The sequence below is a fragment of the Myxocyprinus asiaticus genome, chromosome 27 (genome assembly GCF_019703515.2).
Source record: "Myxocyprinus asiaticus isolate MX2 ecotype Aquarium Trade chromosome 27, UBuf_Myxa_2, whole genome shotgun sequence".
NCBI classification, from domain to species: domain Eukaryota; kingdom Metazoa; phylum Chordata; class Actinopteri; order Cypriniformes; family Catostomidae; genus Myxocyprinus; species Myxocyprinus asiaticus.
Window position 1 is genome coordinate 40096580 of NC_059370.1, and position 20861 is coordinate 40117440.

A 20861-nucleotide genomic window follows, 5' to 3' on the forward strand; every position below is an offset into this window, starting at 1 on the left:
GTTGGTGTCTATTTTTATTATTCTGACCAGCTGATTGTACATTATCCCTTGACAAACAACATATCAACTTTAATATAGAATTCAGTTGAAGTGCAGTCAAAGGTTATTGGCTTTTTTACAATGGTGTAAATGTGTCTCATCCAATCAGATTTCAGAATCGGAACTATCTGATTTTTAATATCCTTTTGGTACTGTGGTAAGCTGGTTATGTAGTACCTTCACCTTCCTTCCCCAGGTGGTCTGCCACACTCAAACTCAGGTCAGTTTTGTATTCCTCTACATGGAAAGTAAATAAATAAATAAATACTTTAGGACAGTCGTTACAATATTGCTTTGGTATTTGGCCCTTGTTGACCTTACGGTTTTGTGAGGCAGGTTGACTTCTGTTGTCAAGTTTCACACTATCTTCTGTTTATTTGTGTGTAATGGCACTCTAAAGAACACGATACTTAACCACCTACTGCTTGTCAAATGAATTATCTGATACTCTTCTCAAATTCAACCTGATATTTAAGACTTTAAGACAGAATTTTGGGCATATTTGGGGTTTTTGCCAGTCAGGATATGTGAAGCGACCTACCAGTGGATGACCATTGGTTGTGCAATAATCCATTGCATCATTCTTTTCTGAAATAAAAAGTTTCTATCTTGTTCAATGTATATTAGCACTCACCTTCCTAGATTTAAATTGATTCTTGTAAAATGTAACTTTGTTCACTGTAAAAAGGTGGATATGTGCTGTTGTTTTCTTTAAGATTAATTTTTTTACATGATCTAAACCTTACTTACTTTTATTGGTGTCTGCTGGTTAAATTATTATTTTTTTTTAATTTAAAATCAGTTGGTTTAGATGTCTCCATATGAAACACATTTTACAAGTTACCTGACAAAACTTTTTTTTTACCAGGATTGCAATATTTTATGCAATGGTTTATGTACAGTATATATATATATATATATAATCTAAATATAATTTAGACTCTAAAACAATTATTTTCTTCATTTCACACTTTTTTAACATTAGGCCAAGGTTTACAATTTGCATCCAGCAGCTACATTTGACCTTTTTTTTCCCTCAGGTACAAAAATGTTAACTTCAGTTGTTGCCAGGCTAATGCAACTAAATGCATTAGATAGTATATTATGCATTGATTACTTTTTTAGGAAAATGAGGGGAAATAAGTTACAAGTGAACTATAAAGAGGAGAGTATAAATGATTGCATAGTTAACCACTAATCACATAAACTAAAGCAGCCCACTTTTAACCACAAGCGAGACAAGATTTGAGATTTTAATTCCACCAAATATATTGTGAAATATTTAAAGGTCATGTTTTAAAAGTTTTGGGCCTTGCTCGAGGGACTGGTTTGCCCCAGAATCCTTAGGGGCTATTTCCCAAATTAGGCTGTAAATTTTAATGATGTGATCTGGTTAAAATAAACCTTTTCATTCAAATAAATACCTTATTTTAAGTTTACCACTAAACCAGGCCCACCACACCACAGTTTTGGATTAATTATAGTTTAATGATGGTATATCTGTACATCTTTACAAGCACTTCAGATAGACTTACAAGGCATTTTTTGTATAGATATGGTTGACTATAAGGATTATACAGTTGAAGTCAGAAGTTTACATACACTTAGGTTGAAGTCATTAAAACTCATTTTCTAACCACTCCACAGATTTAATACTAGCAAACTATAGTTTTAGCAAGTCGTTTAGGTCATCTACTTCGTGCTTGACACGAGTAATTTTTCCAAAAATTGTTTACAGACAGATTGTTTCACTTTTAATTAACTATATCACAATTCCAGTGGGTCAGAAGTTCACATATACTAAGTTAACTGTGCCTTTAAACAGCTTGGAAAATTCCACAAAATAATGTCAAGCCTTTAGATAATTAGCTAAATAGCTTCTGATAGGAGGTGTACTGAATTGAAGGTGTACCTGTGGATGTATTTTAAGGCCTACCTTCAAACTCAGTGCCTCTTTGCTTGACATCATGTGAAAATCAAAAGAAATCAGCCAAGACCTCAGGAAAAACAATTGTGGACCTCCACAAGTCTTGTTCATCCTTGGGAGCAATTTCCAAATGCCTGAAGGTACCACGTTCATCTGTACAAACAATAGTACGCAAGTGTAAACACCATGGGACCACACAGCCATTATACCGCTCAGGAAGGAGGCGCATTCTGTCTTCTAGAGATGAACATAGTTTGGTGCAAAAAGTGCAAAGCAATCCCAGAACAACAGCAAAGGACCTTGTGAAGATGCTGGAGGAAACAGGTAGACAAGTATCTATATCCACAGTAAAACAAGTCCTATATCGAAATAACCCGAAAGGCTGTTCAGCAAGGAAGAAGCCACTGCTCCAGAACTGCCCTAAAAAAGCCAGACTACAGTTTGTAAGTGCACATGGGTACAAAGATCTTACTTTTTGGAGAAATGTCCTCTAGTCTAATGAAACAAAAATTGAACTGTTTGGTCAAAATGACCATCGTTATGTTTGGAGGAAAAAGGGTGAGGCTTTCAAGCCGAAGAACACCATCCCAACCGTGAAGCATGGGGGTGGCAGCATCATGTTGTGGGGTTGCTTTGCTGCAGGAGGGACTGGTGCACTTCACAAAATAGATGGCATCATGAGGAAGGAAAATTATGTTGATATATTGAAGCAGCATCTCAAGACATCAGCCAGGAAGTTAAAGCTTGGTCGCAAATGGGTCTTCCAAATGGACAATGACCGCAAGCATACCTCCAAAGCTGTGGCAAAATGGCTTAAGGAGAACAAAGTCAAGGTATTGGAGTGGCCATCACAAAGCCCTGACCTCAATCCGATAGAAAATTTGTGGGCAGAACTGAAAAAGCATGTGCGAGCAAGGAGGCCTACAAACCTGACTCACTTACACCAGTTCTGTCTGGAGGAATGGGCCAAAATTATTGTGAGAAGCTTGTGGAAGGCTACCCAAAACATTTGACCCAAGTTAAATATTTTAAAGGCAGTGCTACCAAATACTAACAAAGTGTATGTAAAATTTGACCCACTGGAAATGTGATGAAAAAAATAAAAGCTGAAATAAATAATTCTCTCTGCTATAATTCTGACATTTCACATTCTTAAAATAAAGTAGTGATCCTAACTGACCTAAGACAGGGTATGTTTTCTACGATTAAATGTCAGGAATTTTGAATAACTGAATTTAAATGTATTTGGCTAAGGTGTATGTAAACTTCTGACTTAACTGTAGTTAGTCATATTGTGACCTTCTATTTGGTTCTTCTATCTCTCCCAAAACCCGCATTGAGATATAGAGCTAGCAGACATGGATAGAACTTTTGACTTTTATAAATATTAGACGCATGATTTAAAAAAAATTCAAAAATAATCACACAAGAGCATGACGTGTCCTTCACTGACTAGGTGAATGTGCTTATTTGACCACAATCCAAGATAGAACCTTATAAACTGAGTTTATATCATCCCTTTAGCAACATATTCATTGGAAATTTTGGGACGGCATTTGGACATATAGGTTTTTTTTACATGATGACTACTTTCATTTGACTAACCTAACACAAAATTATATCATTGTGCTTTAAAAATTGAGTCGTTCAAAAAGACAGTTTAAGTATGCCACAGCCCCACAGCAACCAGCTCATTTAAGCACATGCAACTCTAGCCTGAAAGAATGTGTCCTTTGTGTGATTTCATGCAAAGAGAAGAGTTTGACATGAATCCACCCAGACAGCTGTGAGAACCCCAAATAACTTAAACTAGTTATGCTCCCAACATTACTGTACAAATGACTTTAAAGCTACTTGTTTAAAAAAAAATTTATTATTATTGTTCAAATACTTCTTCCTATCACAGCTTCAGGGCCGGCACAGGCCAAATTGTTGCCCAGTTCTGCGATCTGTGTAACGAGGCGATCGTCTATGTTCCGCGACTGCTATCGGGTCTTTGAATAATGCATAACGTGTAAGGAAGGGCAGCCAGTGGAATTTCTGCTTCCACCCTAGGATATACATTGATGCCCTATGCAGACTGTGTACAATGCATATAGGGAGTGGTGGTATTGCCCAACTTAATTTTCAGAGTCAACTAAAAGTACGCAATTTGTAGGTAGATTTCCCTGAAAAGTATAATACTGCGGTTCTTTCAAAATTGCTCTGATTATTTGAGAGGCCCGAAATAGCAACATTGGCTCAACCAGTGGTGTGAGTTTGGGGTGGGACTACCTGTTTGTCTAACTAGTGGCAGAAGGTGCGAGTGTTTGGGGAAAATTTGTGGCAACAATTATAATTTTTGTAATTCAGTTAGGTGCCATAAATTACACATTAAAGCTATAATGAAACAGTGAAAATTGTTTTTTGTTTTTTTATTATTTTTTTTACCTTTAATAATAAAAATGAATAAATAACAAACAAAAATATATTAAAAATTAAAAGTTAAATAAACTAGTTTATTTACCTCTAGATCTTGTGCGTCAAACAAATAAAATTTGTAATGATGAATATATAACAACATTATATAACATTCCTCAGCTCACAATTGCTGGACTTCACACTAACATCCTAACTACGTATCTTTCCACAGGAAACAAAGACTGTATCAGAGTGAAATCATATTGCAGAGATTATTTGTATAATCTAATTTGGATTATAAATGGTGTTTTTATTATTTACACATGCATTGATAACAGTCCTCTCCGACTGTGGTTATGACTCATTTTGTCATTAGATCTGTGAGTTTGGGGTTTGGACAAGATTTCCCTGCTGCTCAGACAACCACATGCAGTCCTCCCAGTTGGCCATCTGCTTAGCATTTCTTCTGTGTCTTTGAAACTTGATGGGAATTAGAAAAGTGCTAATGTAACACTTCGCAGTCCAAGGACTAGTCACTCCACCGTATGGCAGCAATTTCGATACCATAGTCCAAGTCTAACCACAGTGTGACAGCATCATCCCTCAAAAGAACATAATGCTTTTGCACTGACAAAAGAGTTCTGTTCTTAGGGTAGCTTTGGTATACACACCATTTTCCTACAAATTTTGGACGCTTTCACATTTGGACGTTCGGTTGGTGTTAAAGCGATTTTCTGAACTAAGGTGCACACCAGCCTTAATCTTATGCCTACTGCTGCCGCAAATTTAGTCTTCTGCCAAACAATGCTCTCTTGATGTCCACCCAATACAGCATTGTCTTATAGAGATGTTATTTCATACATTTCCTTTTTTGTTGAGTCACATTGTCCTGACTGCCATTCGTGACCATTCCGATGGCTCTTAGACATTCATGAATCAGACTGACAGATGTGTGTTAGCTGTTCCCAGAGGAGAGGGGATGTGGACAATAATGTTCAGAAAAAGGTTTGAAAATTGAGGATCAGTCCAGACTGATGTGGTCACATTGGGCAAAAAATTTTGTTCAGGAAAGACAGAAATAAATACAGTGATTTTTTTTTCTTTGCATGCTAACTTACATAGTATAATTAATAGCAAATTAAGACATTAACTAGCTTGAGGGTGAATTTCACAAAACCTGTTAAGATCATTTCCAGGTCATATTTCAGCCCAAATTCAAAAGAAAATCAATTGTATTTTGCTTAAAGAAGATTTTCTTTTACATTTTGACAATTTCATGACAATTAAGCACACCACCCCATTGTAAATTGTGCATAAAAATCAAGTAAATAATAATTGTATTTGGAACCCCAGTGAGCAAGCTGAAGGCGACTGTGGCAAGGAACACAAAACTCCATAAGATGACATGACATTTACATTTCACCCCAAAAAACATTTTGTTGCATTTTTGCAGGAGTAGCTAATGGAATTCATCCCACGACAATTCTAGAAGATATCGTTCTATCCCAAACAAAGAGCTTTTATTCATGTGATATTTTGTTTACTGTGCAAATAGTCTCCGCCTCAAACATTCCTCCCATGTAAACCACAGTTGTTGCCGCCTTTCCTTTTAGAATTGTGACAAACGCATCAAAGAATTCCATTGTGCATTGGCCCTGCCTTTACATACAATGAGCATTGCAGGAGGGTCACTATTTCTTATTTGTACATATCAATATATTATTAAATGTATTAAACTTCATCAAACCTTATCTGATTTATTGAACTTTATATTGCAATTTAGCTTTAATATTACAGTGCACTGCAAGATATCCTTTTTTTTATATGGATTGTTATAAGAATTAACTTGCATTCCAAAACCAGAAGTGCATTAATAATCCAACAGAATTTCTTTTGCGCCCACTTTTGCGGACTTGTTTGGTTCGATTAAAACGAACTCTGGTGCTATTGCTCTGTTAGTGCAGTGCATTTGAACAAGTGTGAACGCTGCCATCCGAACCTTGGTGCACACCAAACAAGTGGACCGAGACCCCCTGAATAGTGGGTCTCGGTCCGCTTCCAAACGAACTCTGGTGCGGTTTGACTGATATATGAACGCATGGACCAAAGACATCTAAACGGACCAATAACAGGATGTGATATCACAAGATGCGACCCTACTGTACTTGAATCTTTGATTTCAAAGGACAGAATGCTCAAGCATACCTGGTTCTTCTCATCATAGGAGCTATGCTGCCCATTACAGTTCGGTACAGGCGTAAGAACTGCCGTCTCCTTGCAGCATATCTTCGTTTGTGTGTGCAACGGAGGAATTCCTGGTGCTGTTTTGACTCTACACATTTTATTAGCTCTTCATTTGTTCTCAGCTGGTAAAAATACCACCATATATACATAAATCCAATGAGCACATTTAGCAGCCAGCATTGTTTTGGATGTTCGGCAAGTTCCGTCACAAAATAAAAGCTGTCCAATCAGGTGGTGACCTTATCCTTATGCCTTTTGTTTTGTATCTTTAGGTTCGGTGTTAAAAATGGCAGTGTGAACGCTAAGTGAACCAGGACTAAATGTATAATTTTCTTTTTTGGTCCAGACCAAGTGAACCAAGAGAACCGAACTACAAGTGTGAACACACCCTAATTGTCATACTTTGCCACATCAACCAAAACTAAAACCCCATTCTAAGCAGTTTGAGATTATTTCATATGCATGGTGTGGAATGAACATGGCCCTTGTAACTGTCTGAATTGTCACACCAGGTGACATGCTGTGCATAATGTGAGGATAAGCTCTCCATGGTAGATTTGGGGCAGATTTAATAGACGTTGGCTTGCGGCCGGCAATCATGGGTTAGGTCTGTTTGGACAGGGCTCCTTAGAGACAGCTACAGTTCACAAGACAGGAAGCAGCTTGCAAAGATCCCAACAGTCAAGGTCATGAGGACAGAGGATGGGGGCGGGCTTGGAGAGGGGATTTCCTCATAAGGGCTTGTGTCATTTTCAAAACTACCCACAATTTGTTCTTACAAAATCTTTGTATAAACACTGGCCCTTAACACTTACTTAGTTTAATAATTTTAAATCATGACTTGCACTATACATAATTAAGTAATATTGGCATTATATTCATGCTGGTTAGCCAGAGGGGAACTGGCCCCACAGTGAGCCTGGTTTCTCTCAAGGTTATGTTTCTCCATTAACCAACATCTAATGGAGTTTTGTGTTCCTTGCCACAATCACCTTCAGCTTGCTCACTGGGTTTCTAAATACAATTACGATTTAATTATTTCTTTTTAAACACAATTCCCAATCATACTTAATCAAACTACACTATGATGACTCATTATAGATATTACAGTTTCATTTTCTGTAAAGCCGCTTTGAAACGATGTGTGTTGTGAAAGGCGCTACACAAATAAAAATGACTTGACTTGAATTATTTCAAACAGTTTTCTATAGGCATGAAAAATCAAGATAGACTTTTTGCCTTTCTAGATTTTTTTCTTCTTCTTTGAAGCCTAAGAAATTAAGTCTGCTGGACTTTTTGTTGATGCATGTTGAGGCAAAGTTATACATTGCAATAAAAAAATCCATCAGTTTCTGGAACCAGAGAGACTGATGGAAACAAATGCATGACAAATAAACAGAATAAAGTAATTTAATTCCTGGTAACTTTGATTTACATGAAACAAGTTGTATTGCTTAAATAATGACTGATTCCTCAGTGACCTTATGTTTAGCTTGTGTTTAAGAACCAAAACCTTAGTTTGAATGTTAGTTATTTTCAATAATATTAGTTTGATCCATGACTGTAAACATTTAGCCTATTTAGTCAATTTATTTGATGTGACTACTAAAAAGTATCAAAAAGTAGGCATACCATGGTACTATGTATTTTTTGGACATTTAACATGGCAATACCATGTTTTTTTTAGCATGGTATTCTTTGAAGTAGATCATATACTAAATACCTTGAAATATAAATGAAATATAAATGTTATACCACCATCTTGTACCACCAAACCCCAATATCACTGTACCCTGGAACAGGAACTAGGGTTGCCACTTTTGAAGTTTTCAAATAAGAGACACATAAATGGTTTAATGACTAGTTTTTATGAATAGTTAATATGCGTTATTAATAAAAATTGTATATCCTTTCTTATACGCTAAAATTAGAACTTTCCTCACCCATGAAAAAATGCATCATTTATATGTTAAAAATATATTTATTTTAATTTTTTCAATTATTTGTCTTCTTTATCTTATGTATACATTTTGGATGGTTTTATTATTTTTTTTAATATATATATATAATTTTTATTTATTTTATTTATTTTTTTTTTCCTTCACCTGTACTTGTCTTTATGATTGTATTCATACATTGTTTGATCTTATTGAACATTTATATAGAAAAAACTCTTTTACCACCATTTGTGGACTTTTCAGACGGTCCCTTACCACACCCTCCACAGTATTAGCACGTTTTAGCACAATGCGTGGACTTTTCAGACGGTCCCTTTTTTTTCCAACTTATATCAATGTTAAATTGGCGATCTGGAATGATTTCACCGTGACGCCATCTAACCAGTTTAAATACGGTATAAATAATTTTATCTTTAAATACGGGACGGGTGGCAACACTAACGGGAACAGTACTTTTTTATAAGAGCTTTAGAGAAATAATTAACAGCCAGGGTCGCCACGCGACAAAACACGCTCCCATTGTATGCGTCTATGCTGCAAATTCTAGTTTGTCGCGTGACTTGCGTCGCATCCGTCACAATCCAGAACTCCTTTATCAGAGCATTCAAATATTTAAATAACACACCAGGGGCGTTCACAAAGGAAGCATATTTTCGTTCTTTTAGCGCTTTTTAAACCGGTCTACTATGTACTCACATGCAGCGTTGCGTCTCGCTGATTTTGTTTAGCCTATTATTAACAACACCTCGCGCCATTAGCGTTGCGTTTTTAAGACGTCGTGTCAAGTTGAAGCGTTTCAAGATCCTGTGTTCAGTTTCATTCCGTTACGAGTCTTAGTGGCCGTTCACACCGAACACGTCATTGCGCTACAACAAAAGGTTGTACACGAATACTATTACTAATCGAACAGACCGCAGGTGACTCCAGACGCCTTGAAAAAAAGGCGTCCTGTGTGAATGGACCCTTAATGCAATAACGTCCCTTTTGTGAACGCCCCCCTCGGGCTGTTCGAGTAGACGTCGCGGGCTTGCAGTGTTACAGCTGCTTTGGCAGGAGCGTTCTAGTTGATCGCGTCGCGTCCAGTGTTGATGGGTTGTACGTTGGGAAGGCGTGGGGGATGTTTGGCTGGCCAATGCACCAATAGACGCCAATGGGTTGAAGTGTGCATGATAGTATGAAGACGCTGCGACTCTCAGTTCTTTACCAACGCGTAGAGATTTCACAAAGCTGTGATTGCGAGAATATTCCGTGTATTTGAAAATAAATGGACGGACCGGGCGCTGCAGCATTCACGATCCACTTGTCACCAAGGGAGAGGAGTTATTGGAAGTAATGGGGAATACAACACCCAAACCCCTCATAGGTAGGAGATAGAATGGTGGTGCATCGGTTGATCTGGTCTTATAACAGAATTGGATGCATTTTTATATTATTTCATATGGGTAAACATGTTTTAATGTCTTGATACATTGTGCAAATACTGATTTGCGCAATATTATGTGGTTCTGAACTATATTGGTCTGACAGTGCGCGCTGCGTGGGAGTGAGAATTTGAGGGGTGATGTTCAATTTATTTATGGTATAAGATCCTGGTCATTGGTATAAGATATTTACTACAGTAGGCAATGCTTCACCATTAATGTCAGGTTTTGGGCTAATATTAAATTAAAAATGTTGTTGGTTTCAAAGCAAATAGAATAGTGAATATTTGGAGAGGTGGGCTCCATGTTTCTCCAAGTGCATGGTGAATTGGTGATGAATGTTCAGCTGCTTTTGGGCTATGGATAATAGTGTTTGTATATGCCATTTATGCTTTTGATCAACCAAACAGATAATTATATTATCTAATGAGAGATGGCTAATTTATTAGCCCTCATTTAAAAAGACCACAAGAGTTGATGATGACGATGATGATGAACTAGGCGCAGTTGCAGAGCAGATTTTGAGTGGAGATCCGTGGGAAAAGTCATGGCTCTTTTTTGTGGATAAATTCTACATTTGTTCTGTGCACACTTGTCACCATCTCCATCTCCCAGACAAAATACAGAGAATGCCTCAAGCAAACCGCGTGGACACACAATTTCTGTTAAGAGCCTATATTTACCCTGCAAATTTGTTTATGGCATGCTGAATCTTGAAATAATGCATTTAGGGGGGTCTAGGGCCCTTAAGTGAACTTATTGTATCTGCCTGCTGTTTAGAGCACATTGTTGTAGAACTGTGCTCAGTAAGGCTACATTGCTACCAAATATTTCGAAATTCTCAAACTCATATTAACCTGTCACTGAAATGGTTATGCTGATAATGTAATTTGTACATTTTTAATCTAAGTTTGAAAAGTATGCTAAACAACAGAATTTTCACTTGTGGTCTCAGACTAGACCCTACTCTAGAAGACCTTTTGATAAGAGTAAATATGTCTCACTGATGATCAAAACTAGGTTTACTGAGATATTTCATTGGTAGCAGCACAATGTAGACATCTGATAATTTCTAAGAAAATGCACATGCTCAGCACATGTTAAACTCAAAAGTGTGCATGCATTTATCAAAAGGTTTATGGGAATGAGTCACGAGTTGCAGTGGCAGTACTGGAGCTAATTGACCTCTAGAATATTCTTGGTTTTGAAATTCACAAATAATAAAGCTCTATCTGGTTCCCATTATTTCTCATTGTGTGCTCAGTCGCCACCCTCCAGAACCAATGCATTTAAAAGTTCACAAAAGTATTGTATAGGCGACTTTATATGTACACAACAAGGCTGCATTTAAAAGGATAAACTGGATAATATTTCAGCGTACAGTGATGTTGTTAATCACAATCTAAGTCAGGTTATATAAGACCACAGAAAGATTAATTCTTGATTTATTTCTGGACAAAATTTTAATTTGTGTCTTATGTTTTATTAAATATGCTTGAAATTTAACAGTCTTCAGAAACCGTCCTTGATTGGGTGTGTCATTTAATGGACACAATGCTGGAACAGGTCACAGGACATTTTCAAACGGTCTGGAAAACACATGAATGCATCTATGGCTGCAGCTAATGATTATTTTTATAATTGATTATTCTTTGATTATTTCTTCGATTAATCAGATAATTTTTCTTTTAATTATCCTGTATTTTATTAAAATATTATTATTTTTTATTTTTTTAATTTGGCATGCCCAATTCCCAAAGTCCTCATGGTGGCGTAGTGACTCGCCTCAATCCGGGTGGCAGAGGACGAATCTCAGTTGCCTTCGCGTCTGAGACCGTCAATCCGCGCATCTTATCACATGGCTTGTTGAGCGCGTATCTGCGGAGATGTAGCGCACGTGGAGGCTTCACGCTATTCTTTGTGGCATCCACGCACAACTCCCCACGCACCCCACCGAGAGCGAGAACCACATTATAGCGACCACGAGGAGGTTACCCCATGTGACTCTACCCTCCCTAGCAACCGGGCCAATTTGGTTGCTTAGCAGACCTGGCTGGAGTCACTCAGCACGCCCTGGATTCGAACTCGCGACTCCAGGAGTCAATACTTGCTACGTCAGCGTCAGTACTTGCTGAGCTACCCAGGCCCCCTAAAATATGATTTTTTTAAAAACAGAAATGATTAAGGGTGTAAGGATTTGGATTGATTTACATCACTGAATTCATGATTCTATACTGTCACAAAACTTTGAACAATGCCTGAATTATGAAAAGTTAAGATTGAATTTATTATTATTACTTTCAGTACAAATGCAAAACAGTTCCTTTCATTACTTGTAAAACTTTGTAGAACAAAAAGTACTGTCCATTAAAGAGTAAAATGATCCATAAGGCATGTAGTGGGACAAAACATCAGCCCAGCAGAGGGCAATGGCCACACTAGAATAGAAATATGAATAATTCTGCCCAGCTGAAAAATTCATAATTATGTTAGATACATATGCTTGTACACTGTCACTTATTACATACATTTGAAGTATTTAAAAAAGTTTTAAAATAGTATTGACGCTGATTAATTTTTTCTAAACTATTCTTTTAAAAAATATGTGTATTTATCCAGTAAAATAATGTTTGCCATGGTATAAATTTACTACTGGAATCAGACATTACATTTTGCATTATCAGGATGATCAAATATCAGGACCCTTAGCATTATTATGTCTTATATTCAGCATTACATACAGTTTAATACAGTACAGACATCTGTAAACGCAGTGCAGATTCACTCTCGAGCTGAAAAGTCTCATCCCAGTGCTCACTGTATTATATGCGCTCAAATGATAAACAATCTAATTAAAACACTTTAAACCGCACACTTTGACCTCTGAGACATCAGCGTGACATCAATGAAAGCTGCACAACTGATTACATTGAAACTAAAATCAAGGTATGATGTTGCATGTGTTTAATCAAAATGATGGCGCTCCCTTTCTCCATTGCGATTGGTTTGATTGATGTGGATGTGCACGCTCGCTCAGTGAAGTTTAACGGAGATTCACATGTGGTAAAAACAAACAGTTTTGCGAAATGCGCACCTGATTTTGAATTGATAATATGTATAAATTATAAAACAGAAAACAGCAGTAAAATGTAAGTCATGTGCTGGAGAGAAACAACTCTTAAGCACATCAAACAGCACAAGTACTCTTTCAAACACCTGATGCAGCAACTGCTCCACATTAAACTGTATGCTTATTATGATCTTCTTTGAAGTGTTTATAAAGTGCTCTTGTGTGCCGAACAACTTGGGTCAAGTTTTTTCTGCTTCAGCTTTTCTCTACGTCACTGACAGAGCTTCTCCGTGCTCACGGCATACAGTATATCCAACTAATCGATAATGAAATTCGTTGTCGATGGTTTCCATTATAAATAATAATCTATTTTATCGATTAGTTGTTGCAGCCCTAAATGCATCCATCTTAATGTTTTTCTCTCTTCTTGTTGGTGATTTATTAGATGCTGTTGCCCAGCTGGCTGCATCACAAGTGTGTTGGGACACATCTTAGAGCTAACACACCCAGAAAACAGCTGCAGTAAACCAGCCTAAGCAAAAAAAACTTTTTGGCAGAACATGATTCAATCATGGACAGTGGTTCCACATGTTTAAAATGAGTTTTCTTGAATTAAAACAACCATGTAATCTCAATTTAAATACTTCAAGTAGAGGGGGCCTAATTGAATTAAAGGTGCAGTATGTAAGATTCAGAAACCCTTGTTATTAATGACACCTGTTGCCGTTAAGTGAACTTCAGCCAGCTACTTGTTGCTCGTGCTCGTGCGCACACTCCATAGGGACACGAGCAAGCGAGCATTGAACAAAACAATGACGTAACGTACAAAGAGACTGAGCGTGATTCACCGACATCATGCTGACAGATGAGGTAGCATAATTAAAATTTCACAGTTATGATTGTTCTACTACAAACTTTGAGACTAAACTAAAACAACTTCTCAGCTAACATAGCATACTGATACAAACATACAGCTACATACTACCGAACTATACCAGACAGTTTACTGCACTATTGTATGTTTTGTATGTCATATGTTGTACTACAAATCGAGAAACCAGCGTATTTGCTTAAATTGATCCTGTATACCTGATTTTTAGTATAAAGAGAAGATCGTTGAAATTGTTTGAAAGTTACGAAGCAAGGTAGCTTGCAATTCATCAGCGTTAGCAGGCAAGATCAAGTTAGCTAAAATGACACAGATCAATCCTTATGGCACTATATTTCACATGCTTTGCAGTTATGTAAGTTTACCTGTCCAATAAAAAGAACGCCAATTCAAGGTCGGTTTCGATCATCAAAACCGAATAAATGTCCCTCCAGGAATCAAATTAAATGTTCACTCTAGTTTTCGCTCGACCAGAATCATGTTCCCGCTTAGCCAGATGGGATTCAGTAGATAAATGTTTTTTTTTTGGCTTACACTGAGATAGTGTTGTACTGGGAGCCAGACGTTTGCTGGATTCCATCTCTAAGATAACGTTACCTAGTGTTGCAGTTTGTTGTCGGTGTTGAATAGCGGAAGAGAAGCTATTACTGTCTGAGGCAAGGCTCTCGGGAGCGCGCATAAACGTCACATCCTTTGGAGTTTCCCGGCAAAAGCGTCCCGCTCCCTTCGCATGAAAATCAGTCTACAGGCTTTAATAGGCAACCTAGGAAGTCCGGAAAGGGCTCATTTTTTAAGTTGTGTTACAAGCCATTCACACATTGGCAAAAAAAGGCGAATATTACCTTTAGGTAAGCACTTTTAAGTAAACCCAACTAAATCTAGTAGTGATGGGTGATTTCGAAACACGCTTCATGAAACTTTGAAACCTTTACGAATCATTTGTTTCGAACCAGTGCTTCAGAGCGGATATCAAACCGGTCAAGTCTCGTGATTTCAGAAAACAAGGCTTTGTTACATCATACTGTTTTGAAACAGTTTCGAAACATTTTGAAACGTTTCGCGGTTACGCTAGTGGGCGTTCATCCCACAGTGAAACCCTGAATCAGCCTTAAATGAAGGATGTTACTTATCTCGCGTCAGTTCAACAAGAGTTGCTGATTTGAATTTAGTCATTTTAAATTCCCTGTCGATCACCTTGAGTTGTGTTTCCACAGGAAAAAAAAAACAATCAAAATGTTGTGTTTATGAAAGAAATTTGAGAGAAGGATATTTAAAGAGATTTATTAGTTTTTTACAAAAAGTGAATCTGGAATTTTGACTATTGTACATAACGCTACTTCACTTTCTTTTTTTATTTAGTACACCCAATTTTGCAATGCTAGAAATTCTGCGTAGTGTAGTGTTTAACACTCTCGCCTCTTGATATTTGAGTTCGTGTCCCACATTGACTGAGTGGAGCTTATTACCATAACGTTTTGTTTTCAAAGGTTTATTGCACAATCAGTCAAAGCATGAATATATTTAAAATGTGTTAATACAAGACAAAGTTTGGCATTTGAAATAATTTTAAAACAGTAATCATAAAAATGCCAACTTATATATTAAGGTCTACATATTCTGCAAAGATTTAGATCTGTTTATTCCAGGATATCGTAGACAACCATGAAAAATATATGAAAAATACAGGGCAGAACATAATTTCCAATGCATTGTGTGATTGTAGCTGCTTTTGACTTAAGTCTTCCCAATGCATTTACACACCTGTGACCAGCAGATGTCCTCAGTGTGTGGTGTTTCTAGCGCTTCGAAGCAATGAATAATTTGGAGTTCTTTGTATACAGAATGTTCTTGGACAGATATTTTTTCAATGTTTTGTCCACGAAATGATCCAAAAACACTTTAAACTGCAATACAGCCCATTGAAGAGACTGTACATCTATCCCTCACAGCCTCGTTTTCATTCTAAAGATGGCGCTGCTGTGAATAAGGTCTATATAACACTTTAACATTTGTAAACATTTTTTCCCACTATCGAGTATCATGCACAGCATGCTGGGACTTAGAAATGAACCAAAGTTTCAGTTAACCAAACAAATATATTCATGTTGTCCCAACTAGGGATGGGCACGAGTACCAGAGTACTCGGAATTGACAGCAATGATCGATCATGAAAATGCATGACATGACTTTTCACTAAATTCGAAATTCAGTGACAACTACATGACAACTAAACATAAATGTGTCAAATAGGGGCCTTATTTTTAATTTTGAGATTGATTACGTGTGATTTTTGTGATTTTAAGCAGTACCTTGATTGTCAACAGAGACGTCTCATAGCAACCGAACTGATAAACGATGCTGCATTGTTAGCATTTGTTCTACAGGTTTACGATAATTAAAAGATAGTTTAATTCGCCATGTTTTGAACACCTGTCTCTGCAAACGTTTGCTGAACAAGTTTTATTATCATGTAATGTAGAAACTTTGACTCATTAATGTATGCTATTTAATAAAAGTGAAAGTTTATCATTGACTGTAAATCTCCCTCAGTGCCGACATGTTTGCGTGGCGTCACACACCTGCATCTTGGCAAAATCAGACCTGAAGATTTCCGCACGAGTTTGTAAGAATGATATAAGGTGGCGTTCCATTGCAATTTATCCAGTAGCAAGTTTTAAATTCAGAATTAAATGGGAGGCAGCATAAACCATCACAGCAACTCCATCAGAGCGCAGGGTGACTTTCTCTAGAAAAGCGTGCGCACACACGCAAGGCGAAATCTTTCTTTCAAACAACTGGAGCGCAGCTGGATGTAACAGAACGTAGGGTCTTCAAAACTGTTTTCAACTTAACACGGTGTTTTAAACATGCGATGGTAATGGCATTTCCAGTCATGCCAACCATGGTTTGAAGATACATGGTTCAGAAACAGTGGTGCGCACTTACTAAGCTTATTACGGTAACCTGAAGGAAGAACAGACACGCACGTTCTGATCATTGTTTCATTGAATTAGCCAGCGATTTTGATTATGCCACCTTTTGTACTTATTGTAACCGAGTACATTTTAACAGCCTATAATAATGAATAGGCGAGACACTGGAACAACGAGGCGCAATGCAGCAGCCAAAGGCGTATCACAGCTATGTACATGTCGCCGATGAGTATTCGAGTAATTACACTGAGTACTCAAGCAGACAAAATGAACAAAATGCCCATCCCTAGTCCCAACACATATACTACATAGATTTAGTAAAGCTTGAAAGCATTGAAACAACTCAGTTAATTTAAGTTTAATTGAATCTATAATTGTTTTGAGTAATATGAACAAGGGAGGATTCAGTAAAACTGACAATTGTGAAAGTTTTTTTTTTTGCTCCCTGCCTGGTGAGGCTGGATTTTTGACTGGTTTAAGAGGGCTTTTGGGTGCTGGTCAGACTGGGAGACCATCTTAAACCAGCCAAGACCAGCAAACCATCTTAGGCTTGAAAATAGTACAACCTACATGCTGTACATCTGGACAACATAAGAATGAACCCATCAAAAAGGTTGTGGTCAGACATGCTCAGTAAGCCTTGCGTCAATATGCAGATATTGGACTATTTTCTAGAAACAAGGAGAGAATGGCACTATAAATGCTCCCATGTGATTTAATAGAAAAGACAACGTTTCGACCACTTGGGTCTTTGTAAGGCAGTAAAAAACAGATAATAATACTCACACCTGGCAGTGGGTGTGGGCAGCAAACAATTATCTAATGAGGACATACAAAAAGTTAATTATCCTATCTAAAACAATCAACAGTGACCTACAATAAATAATAATACCAATCCTAAAAAACTAACATCACAGCATCAAAAATGCATTACAAAAGCAGCAGTTAACATTATAAATAGATTCAGTAGTCGAAACGTTGTCTTTTCTATTAAATTACACGGGAGCATTTATAGCAGTGTGCTGTTCTCTCCTTGTTTTATGAATTTTGTCCTTTTTTGATCGTGCACCTGCCTTAATGTTTGGATGTGCTTATAGTACTATTCACTCATTTCTAGAAAGACACGGCTAATGTAGTCATGACATTTTTAAACATTTTTGGAACTTAATGGTATAGACAGAGCTATGGCCTCTTGTGTGTGTGTGTGTGTGTGTGCTGGAGATTGGAGTCAAGTAACTGGCCAGTTGCATTGTCGTTAGCCATAGCTCTGATTGGATAGTGCAGGCCTATATTTGGAGGGCAGTAAAGAGCACGCTCTGTTTCACAAGAGGAGTTTATGTTCGCATCTCTCCTCAGCCTATACACAAATCAGTGAAGTGCTCCTTTAATCACAGAATGTGAGGAGGTGACTGTGGTATTTTATGACTTCTGCCTTAGATCTGTTTATGGAAGACGCTGTTCGACTACAGCCTTGCGATTCCAACCTGTCTCCAAACTCTAAATGCAGTGCAATGGAAAGTACAATGACTTAATTGAAAACAGTTCTATATATTTCAAATGTATTCTATGTATCATGTCACACCCACAATCTTTTTCTGTCAAGAAATATGAAGCATGTCATGTTTCATGCAGGTCTTGTTCATAATGTCTTTTTTTTTTTTAAATAACGTGCTTATATTTCACTGAAGGACAATGGAATTTTCAATCAAAATGATGGTACGCTGAGTACATCCACAATAATTCACACAGAAAATCACAATAGCCATGACACGCCCTGACAAATGAAACCACAGATGCTACAGATGTTACGTTTGCATGTTTAATGGCAGTATCATGGTTTATATGTAATTAGGTATAATGTCTAACATGGGAAATGTGGCATGGTACATTTCACTGATTGTCTGTACAAAGATCAGAGCAAATTGGTACATAAACAGTAGTTCAGTCAGCTAAAACCTTGAATATCTCTCAATCAAATCACTGCTTAATAAAATGTGGTACTACTGTACAACTAAGAAAGAACTAAATGGGAATTTATAATTGATTTAGCATTTTTTGCGAACAGTCATCTTAAAACATATATATACACACACACACACAGTATATACAGTGTGATATATATATATATATGGAAAAAAAAATAAGAGACCACTGCAAAATTATCAGTTTCTCTGGATTTACTATTTATATGTATGTGTTTGTGTAAAATGAAATTTGTTTGTTTTATTCTATAAAATGCTGACAACATTTCTCCCAAATTTCAAATAAAAATATTGTAATTTAGAGCATTTATTTGCAGAAAATGACAACTGATCAAAATAACAAAAAAGATGCAGTGTTTTCAGACCTCGAATAATGCAAAGAAAACAAGTTCATATTCATTTTTAAACAACACAATACTAATTTTTTATCTTAGGAAGAGTTCAGAAATCAATATTTGGTGGAATAACCCTGATTTTCAATCACAGTTTTCATGCGTCTTGGCATGCTCTCTACCAGTCTTTTACATTGCTGTTGGGTGGCATAATGCCACTCCTGGCACAAAAATTCAAGCAGCTCGGCTTTGTTTGATGGCTTGTGGCCATCCATCTTCCTCTTGATCACATTCCAGAGGTTTTGAATGGGGTTCAGGTCTGGAGATTGGGCTGGCCATGACAGGGTCTTGATATGGTGAGCATTGTCCTGCTGGAAAAACCAATCCTCAGAGTTGGAGAACATTGTTAGAGCAGAAGGAAGCAAGTTTTCTTCCAGGATAACCTTGTATATGACTTGATTCATGTGTCCTTCACAAAGATGAATCTTCATGATTCCGTCCTTGCTGAAGCACCTCCAGATCATCACCGATCCTCCACCTGGTCATCTAAAGGTTAGGCGGAGACATGGAGAGGCCTTTAAGCCACAGTATCTCACACCCACTGTGGTGGAGGATTGGTGATGATCTGGAACCAACAATCATCCATGCGATTATCTAATCAGCCAATCGTGTGGCAGCAGTGCAGTGCATAAAATCATGCAGATATGGGTCAGGAACTTCAGTTAATGTTCACATAAACCATCAGAATGGGGAAAAAAAAATATGATCTCAGTGATTTAGACCGTGGGATGATTGTTGGTGCCAGATGGGCTGGTTTGAGTATTTCTGTAACTGCCTATCTCCTGGAATTTTCACACACAAAAAACAAAAACAAAAACAAAACACATCCAGTGAGCGGCAGTTCTGTGGATGGAAACGCCTTGTTGATGAGAGAGGTCAACAGAGAATGGCCAGACTGGTTCAAACTGACAAAGTCTACGGTAACTCAGATAACCGCTCTGTACAATTGTGGTGAGAAGAATAGCAGATGCGAGTTGGCGTTGTTTTGGCGGCAAGAGGGGGACTTACACAATATTAGGCAGGTGGTTTTGATGTTGTGGCTGATTGTAATATATAAATATATATTTATATTTTGCATAAATAAAAAGTCTTTTTTAGGACCTTTAATATATTGTGCATTGTGGCATTACTTTCTCTCTTTAAATAAGCATATTTAAACTTCCTCCCTATATTCCCAATTGTAATTTAAAAAGGAATTCATGTCATGGTATTGTAAGGTGACTTTTATTTTTTTTTTTTATTAAATTGTAAAGTACATGTGTAACAAAACATAATGATAGTATTTTAGTTTGTTGTATGGAACTTATACTGATTTAACTAAAAAGCTTAAAACATTTAATATAATTAGGTAACACTTTATAATGTGTACAAAATGTTTATTTGTTAGCATTAGATACCTACATTAATTTACATGAATTAATACTTTTACAGCATGTTTTAATCTTGTTTAATGCTAATTTCAACATATACTAATACATTTTTAACATTCAGGGTTGTATCCATAAACACTAGTTAATGCATTATGAACTAACATGAATTAACAGTAAACAATTGTATTTTCAGGTCATGATACCTACTGCATTAACTGAACCTTAAATTGAGAAAT

General features: G+C 37.0%; 1 protein-coding gene across 2 annotated transcripts in view; it reads left to right on the plus strand.

Moving 5' to 3' along the window:
- The window catches only part of neurl1b (neuralized E3 ubiquitin protein ligase 1B), a 49334-nt gene that overhangs the window by 12925 nt on the left and 15548 nt on the right, over nt 1-20861 (plus strand). The window contains exon 1 of one of the 2 annotated variants that reach the window (XM_051659044.1): nt 9040-9931. The exons of the other annotated variant lie outside the window; for it this stretch is intronic. Within the exon in view, the coding sequence (XP_051515004.1) occupies nt 9901-9931 (31 nt within the window). The 5' untranslated portion in view covers nt 9040-9900. Of the gene's footprint in view, nt 1-9039; nt 9932-20861 lie in introns of those variants that run through there. 2 annotated transcript variants of the gene reach the window in all.